Source organism: Pseudophryne corroboree, chromosome 7, assembly GCF_028390025.1.
Source record: "Pseudophryne corroboree isolate aPseCor3 chromosome 7, aPseCor3.hap2, whole genome shotgun sequence".
Taxonomy (NCBI): Eukaryota; Metazoa; Chordata; class Amphibia; order Anura; family Myobatrachidae; genus Pseudophryne; species Pseudophryne corroboree.
In genome coordinates this window covers 482,722,185-482,730,681 of record NC_086450.1, presented here as the reverse complement: position 1 = coordinate 482,730,681, position 8,497 = coordinate 482,722,185, and the positions used below count along the sequence as shown (strand labels likewise).

Sequence of the window (8,497 nt, the reverse complement as noted above, 5' to 3'; positions counted from 1 at the left end):
TTTGCCTCAGCAGAATGCAAAAAACGAGGCGTGGCCATTATGATCCATCGTAACATCCCGTTTATCCATTCTAGGACGGTGACAGACCCAGACGGAAGGTTCCTCATGGTAATGGGTACTCTCCGCTCTACGGCCCTTACTCTGGTCTCTGTCTACGCTCCCAACCAAGACCAGTCTTTGTTTTTTGACTCTCTCTCTAAACGCCTCTCACGAGAAGCACAGGGCAGTATAATCATGGGGGGCGACTTTAACACCATAACCGACCCACTGCTCGATAGATCTGGCCCCCCACCTCACGTCTCTGTGACAGCCCTTCCCCGGGCCTCCCGCACACTCACCGCCATCATGAAACATCACGGCCTCTGTGACACTTGGCGCTCCCAACACCCCCATACCAAAGACTATACACACTTCTCAGCTCCACACCAACACTACTCCAGGATCGACATGATCCACATCTCCTCGGCTCTTATACCACTGATCTCTGCTACAGGCATCACTCCACTAACCTGGACGGACCACGCTGGGGTCTACCTCCTTATAGACATATATCGCTCACCTCGTAGGACATACAAATGGCGCCTTGACGACTCGCTACTACAACACCCCTCAGCACTAGAGGAAACTAGACTGGCGATCACACACTATTTCACCGAAAATGTGTCCCCCGACATTCCATTTAACATACTTTGGGAAGCCCACAAAGCTACGATTCGCGGCACCTTACTAGCAAAATCGTCGGCAATTAAGAAAAAAGCTGCACAGGAGATATCCTCCCTCGAATCAGAAATAGCCATCTTACTAGCCAAACATAAAGCATCCCCCAACACGCCCCTACTCACCCAGATAGATTTCCTCCGGGGACAACTCAATACCCTTCTTTCCAACCGCGCGGCACTAATCCTTCGAAAACTGCAGCAACGTTTCTATGACAAAATGGACAAAATAGACACCCTATTGGCCAACAAATTACATCGTAAACAAGCGTTGGGTGCAATAGACAAACTGTATTCATCACAAATTGGAACCTACACATACGACCCTGAAGTGATGGCCGAAGATTTCCGTCTTTTTTACAGCTCCCTCTATAACCTTCCTGACCTGTCCTCGACACCTCCCGACGAACCTGGGGGGATATGCCCATATCTGTCTGACATCCCCCTCCCGACTCTCTCTGGTAACCAGATAGAGGCTCTCAATAGTCGAATCTCGGAGGAGGAGACAATAGCAGCTATACGATCTATGCGCTCATCGGCCGCCCCGGGTCCGGACGGCTTCACAGCTCAATATTCTAAACTCTATGCGAAGGAATTGGCCCCACACTTAACCTCCCTATTTAATGGTATCCTCAAGGGCGCCTCCTTTCTGCCAGAGACAACCCAAGCCGACATAGTGGTAATTCCAAAACCTTACAAGGACCCGACTAGTTGCTTGAACTACAGACCAATTTCACTGCTGAATATTGACCTGAAGATATACGCAAAAATACTAGCAAACCGTCTGGGTCCCTTGATGCCCGGCCTGGTCCACCCAGACCAGGTCGGATTTATCCCTGGACGCCAGGCATCAGACAACACCAGAAGGGCCATAGATCTAATACATTCAATTCAGAAACGGAAATCTCCCTCTCTTATATTGGCTCTCGATGCAGAGAAAGCCTTCAACCGTATATCATGGCCTTTCGCCTTCGAAGTCCTCGGCAAAATGGGATTCTCCGGAAAATTTCTAGAAGGGATCAAAGCACTCTACCGCTCCCCATCGGCCCGGGTTATGGTTAACGGTGTCTCCTCCTCCAGCTTCAAGATAGCCAATGGTACCAGGCAGGGGTGCCCCCTCTCCCCTTTAATCTTTGCACTAGTTATGGAGCCCCTAGCAGCAAAGATCCGCAATAACAATAGCATTCATGGAATACCCACGGGCCTATCCGAACATAAGATAGCGTTATACGCCGACGACATCCTAATCTCCCTCACAGACCCAGCCCAATCTCTCCCCGCTCTCTTATCTGAGATCAGCTCATACTCCCAGCTCTCCGGATACAAGATAAACGTTAACAAAACAGAGGCCCTCAATTTTTATATCCCGGCTACTCTCCAGCAAGACCTCCAAAATATTCTCCCCTGTAACTGGCACACGAAGAAAATCTAATATCTCGGTGTGTACTTGACCCACCATCACCACCAACTTTTCCAAGCAAACTACCCCCGCTTACTACAGACAATAAAGGAGAATCTGGCAGAATGGTCTAGCTACTTTATATCATGGATAGGCAGAATTAATTCCGTCAAGATGAGCATGCTCCCCCGACTCTTGTACTTATTCCAGACCCTCCCGATTTATGTCCCTACCTTTGTCTTCAAATCCCTACAACGCCAATCCTCCCTCTTTATATGGAATCACAAACGTCCCCGTGTCAGACTTAAACTGCTTCAACGCCCCTCTAGAAACGGAGGCCTGGGTATCCCGGACTTTAGAAAGTACTACTACGCCGCGCAACTTGCGCAATGTGCACAATGGTGTAATGAGGGTGGGACACGGAAGGTCTGGGTGGGGATAGAGGCAGAAGAAACGGGCATAGCTACACATTCCTCTTTACTGTGGCTCCACCGGAACCAACGCCGGCGTACGGCCCTATCACACCCTATAGTAAGCCGCTCACTAGCGATATGGGACCTGACAAATAGAAGGTTCAGTTTGGCACCACACCCATCCCCCTTAATCCCGTTGTTTCACAACCCAGCCTTCCCTCCAGGAATGAGTAGAACCACACATACATCTTGGCGTTCGGCTGGTATTCTATACATCAACGATATCACATCCAATGCCACCTTCCCACAATTCGTAGATATCCGTGAAGGAACAGTAATCCCCTCTTCAGACTTCTTTCGCTACCTGCAAATTAGACACTTCCACTCCACCAACTCCGATACCCTACTCCACAGAAATCTAACTCCCTTTGAATATTAGTTGGAAACGCACCAACACCAGAGGCCTCATCTCAGACATATAAACACTACTGGACGACCACCCCATCACATTCCGAGCCCCCCACAAAGCGGCATGGGAGAGGGAACTGGGAATTACCATAGATAATGAAGATTGGGTAGATATATGGGACAACGCGACCTCTAGCTCTATATGTGTGAGAATCAAAGAAAATATCTATAAAATACTATATAGATGGTACTATGTCCCCTCTCGTTTACACACTATGTTCCCAGACACCTCAGATAGATGTTGGAGAGGCTGTTCAGATACCGGTTCGTTCTTACATATCTGGTGGACATGCCCCAAACTCTCCAAAATTTGGAGTGAACTCATTACTTTACTCTCACGCTTATTTGACACCCCAATTCTCCCTGACCCCCAATACTTTTTGCTCCCCATGACCCTCCCAACCTTCAATAGACACCAAAACAAACTGTTCCGACACGTAGTCTCGGCAATGACATGCCAAATAGCCACGGACTGGAAGAACCCGACCCCCTCACCAATGCCAGTGATAATATCCCGGATATGGTATGTCCGCGGTCATACGTAACACCTCAAAACAATTCGACAAAGTATGGTCCCCGTGGCTAAACCTACAACGGGCCTCCTCCCCATTCATATCCTGACACGGTAAGCCACAATCTGATCCACCACCAGCCCCTGAAGGCCACCCCCCCCCACTCCCTATCTATTCTCCCTCTCTCTTCTCCGATTGGAGGCACTCAGCCTTCCACACTTATCTGTACCTTTCTACTCACTCTATGAGTACCCTTCTTTTCTGACTTCTTTTGCTGACTCTCTATGATGGAAAGCTACTCCGTTGCCGAGAGTCTCCCACATATGCCTTAACTTTAACCCCTTGATAAGGGAAAATTGATTAAAGGGGGAAAAAAAAGGATCCATTCTGTTATCGTTGTAATCTACTGTAATTACATTTGTTATTTAAACACCCAAATTGTCCGGGTGCTATACTATGTTGTTAAATGTAATTCATTAATGATCCATCCAATAAAATGTGTTTAAAAAAAAAAAAAAAGAAAGTAAAGGAAACCTATAGTACAGTGGTTCTCAAACTCAGTCCTCAGGACCCCACAAAGTGCATTTTTTGCAGGTAACCCAGCAAGTGCACAAGTGTATTAATTACTCACTGACACATTTTAAAAGGTCCATAGGTGGAGCTTATTATTTCACTTGTGATTCTGTGAGGAGATCTACAAAACATGCACTAAGGACCAAGTTTGAGAACCTGTGCTATAGTAAATACTGCTTTTCGAGAGTAGAGTCCTCCGTCAATCTGTTGTGAGATGGGTTTGAAATTACTTCTAACCAGCTGCTTAGTAAATTTATACCAGGGTATTTTAGCTGCAACAATGTTTACAAAAAAATTAATTTAAACTGCTGGAAGCAAGTGAATGGCAGCCCCCCTAGGACCCATCAGACCCTAGACACCAACCTTGAATGGGTAGTCCAGTCCTGGTGAGTTTTATTTTGGAGGTTGGCTGGATAGTATAGATGAGCGAGTTCAGTTCTCAGAGAACCGAACCCTACCGGACTTTGCCTTCCGAGTCCGGATCCGAACCAGTCTCAGATTTTCCCTCTTGACTTGGAAACCCGAACGCAGCAAAACTTCATCATCCTGCTGTCGGATTCTTGCGGGATTTGGATCCCATATAAGAAGCCGTGCGTCCCCGCCATTTTCACTCCAGTCTCGGAGAGTGTATAGAGAGGACGTCTCCTCAGTGTTCAGTGTCTGTGTGTTGGGGCGGGAAAGTGGTGTGGCAAGTGTTGTGATGCTCAGTCCAGTCCAGTGTAGTCACTCAGTGTATTGTGCTGCATCAGTCCAGGCAGTCACAGTGTTGGTGTTCTCTGCTGCCATATATCCAGTGTAGCTGTATAAAGTGGTGCTGTGTTGTTCAGACCAGTGATAGTGTCCTGTGTCATCAGTAATTCCAGTGCTGCTATAATCCACTGCTGTTTGTTTCTATATGTCCATGTGCTGTTTGGGGCCTATTTTTTAATTATGCCATACTGTCTGACACTGCAGTGCCAATCCTAGATGGGCCAGGTGTTTGTGTCGCACACTTGTGTCGCTTAGCTTAGTCATCCAGCTACCTCATTGCACCTTTTTTTCTTCTTTGCATCATGTGCTGTTTGGGGCCTAGTTTTTAAATCTGCCATCCTGTCTGCTCTGTATCTGCAATGCCACTCCTAGATGGGCCAGCCATCATACTGACTGTAAGAAAATATTTACAGTGTTTGCATACACCTTAATCTGGGGATCAAGGAATGACCCAGGATTCCACTCACTGATGTCATCCAGAGGATTAGTCGGCAGGGTGACCACCTATAAATTACGTACAGTGATGGGATTGCTGTGTAATGACTGCGGCTATGTGACTTCAAGGCTCCTTATTCATACTTGGGATATTTTACCACCGTTGAAATATTATTATATATGGGATAAGCTTGAGGATGGTTCCATTTGTGAACATAAAATGGGTTTAGACCACATATTCGTCCCTACGTATGTCGTGGGATTTTTTATTGTCCTCATAGTGGAGATCATTATTGGGACTCTGACCAATGGATTCATTGTATTTGTCAATTTCCATGACTGGTTGAGAGGGAAACCTTTGAACACTAGTGACCAGTTAGTGGTGTCTCTGGCTCTCTCCAACACTTGCGCCTCTTGTGCAAATGCCGCTATCATTGTGTGCCTCATTTATTTTACTGATATCTTCCTGGTGTACTATGTTTTCTGCTCATTATATTCCATCATGTCCTACTGCATTTTCTCCAGTTCTTGGCTTTCTGCCTGGTTGTGTTTATTCTTCTGTCTAAAGATAATTAGCTTCAAAAGCGGCTGTTTTGCATGGATGAAGACGAGGATTGCAACGGTGGTCCCATGGCTGATTCTCTTGTCCCAAGTTCTGTCCTTCTGCTTAAGCATTCCTTTTTTTTTTACATTTACCAAAGTATTTGAACCCAATTCCACCGCTGAGACCGGGACCAATCACACTTCTGGGGTTGTCGTTGGATATGAAATTAATTCTTTGTATAATTTTATTTCATTGTTTCTGAATTGCTTCATCCCATTTCTGATTGTAATGATCACGACTGGCCGAATCATTGCGTCACTCCACAACCATGCCCGTCATATGAGACAGAATATGGAGGAAGACCGTGGTCCAAGCGTAAAGGCTCACCAGGGGGCTGCCCGCACTATGATGTCACTCCTTTTCCTTTATCTCATTTTCTATGTGGTAGAACTTGGGATTGGGTTCCTAACACTGTTGAACCCAATATTCTGGATTTGTTTTGTGCTCATTTTCTCTTTTCCCACTGTACAGTCCTTTATAGTTATCATGGGGAACGTCAAGCTCAAGCAGATGTGTTTAAAATTACTGAAGAATAGTGGAAATAAGCAATAGCAGAGATGTTTATATATATATATATATATATATATAATATTAGAATTAAATTATAATAAATATTAGAATTAATATGTAATTATCTTGGCTGTTATGTCATACTGTTGCAACATTTGACTTAAATTCTACACTCTGATATAGTTGTATCAGTAAATGTTTTGTGTCAATTTGTATCTCAGCTTTACTAGTGTAATTATATGACAATAACTTATATTTATACTGTAGCTCATTTCCTCCCATGTAACATCTGACTTTTTGGTATAACGGTGGCTGTGACTGCATGTGTGCTGCTGTCATTAAGGGTTGCAGTAATTTGGGAAAGGGTGGTGAAATAGACTCTTACTGTTCACTTGCGGACGTCTTAAGCATTTATGCATATACGGAATTTGCTGCGCTATTTAAGAAACTGTTAATAAATAAATAAATATGTTAAATCGGCAAGATACGGTCCTGCAGATGTACTATAGTTCATTACAAATGTTTTAAACCTTTAGGTGAATGTAATTGTCTCCTGCACTCCCGACTGGTATCTGTTCTGCTGACTTTCTCTGAGTGCAATCTGTGGCTGTTATGCTTAATTAAATATTACAGTAATAAATATCAAGCTTCAAAGAGATTTGGTTAAGTGATTAAAACAAGTGATGATTATTATTATTATTATTATTATTATTTTATTGAAATCACTTTTTTTTTTATCAGTAAAAATGCGGCTTTCCTGAAACGCAGCCAAATTCACCAGACTGGATAGTCGTGTATGGATTGGTATGTTAACTCTTAATGTCACTTTGGCGAGGCCGAACTGCAAAAAAATCCTGCAGTTTTTCTTATCGCTAGGTGAACGCAGGCTGATTGACAGGAAGAGGACGTTTGGGGGTGGTACAGTAACTGGCCGTTTTCTGAGAGTGTCTGGAAAAATGCAGGCGTTCCCAAGCGTTTTCAGGGCGGGTGTGTGACGTCAGCTCCGGAACCCGATCAGCCTGTTTGTATCGCAGTCTAGGAGTAAGTCCTGGGCTGCGCACAAACTGCACAGACTGGAAAATCATTCAGTGGTGAGAGAGTTGTGAACAGATTTGCAGCTGTCCGCTGCCTGGTGAAGTTTTCACACGGCGTACACATGCATTCGCACACTTGCGTGGGGCGGGTTTTCACTCTCTATGGGCGGTGGCTATCTGATCACAGACCTCTGCAAAATCGCACAGCAGCGATAAGGTCTGAATTAGACCCACAGTTTGGATTTTACTAACTGGTCCTTTTTTCTTTCTACTGTAAGTATAGTATTAATAAAAGTCACATTTTTATTCCCACTGGTGATCAATTAATTTATCATTCCCAACCACTTACAGCAGCTGCCAAAGGCGTGGGCTGAATATGGACCTGATTTATCATTGCATGCAGGTCACTGTTGTGGGTGGATCCTGATATTCTTTTACACTGCACATGTAGCCAGGAATACATTACTTAGAGCAATTGTGGGGGAATTAGGGTCAGACATAGCCAGATTAAGGGGGGGGGGGGATGCAGGGGATACTGTATACAGGCCCCCCTTCTGTCAAGGCCCCCCCAGCCAGAGCACACTGACATCACTAGCTCTCCCTCTTGTGCAGCAGCAGAACCAGGTTACCAGGATGAGAGAAGGACAGTATGCATTGCAGGCAGAGACACAGGAGTACCAGGTTTCATGAGATACCAATGCAGCTTCCTAACCAGAGGAGAGATAGCAGAGGGGAGAGAGTATTAAGTGATTCCAGCTTCTCATCCTCCCGTCTGGGTGTCAGGATCCTATCTAGAGAGAGAGACACACACTCAAAGCATCCTCCTGAGTCCTGTCCCAGTGTGTTAGTAGTACAGAGGATACTGCTATTGCATTTTTGCAAGATAAATTACAGATTTTCTTTTTCTATGTGTCTATTAAGGTTAAGTTGTCTTTGTTCCACTACAGGAAAACATTATAAAATAGTTACAGAAGTAAAAATACTTGTGTTAAGGACAATAAACTTTTATCATTACCAAATGAAAATTGACTCAGTTGTAAATCACTGTAAATTTTTATGAATTAAATTGTTCAACTAAAATTC

General features: G+C 44.7%; 1 protein-coding gene across 1 annotated transcript; it reads left to right on the top strand.

Annotated features, from left to right (window-relative positions):
* The first annotated feature begins 5,486 nt into the window (after nucleotides 1-5,486).
* Nucleotides 5,487-6,422, top strand: LOC134944399 (taste receptor type 2 member 1-like). The gene has a single exon (XM_063932978.1). The coding sequence runs from the start codon at nucleotides 5,487-5,489 to the stop codon at nucleotides 6,420-6,422; it is 936 nt and encodes a 311-aa protein (XP_063789048.1).
* Nucleotides 6,423-8,497: the final 2,075 nt, after the last annotated feature.

Excerpts from the sequence above, each read along its gene's own strand:
- LOC134944399 (XM_063932978.1), top strand. The coding sequence starts at position 5,487 with ATGGGTTTAGACCACATATTCGTCCCTACGTATGTCGTGGGATTTTTT.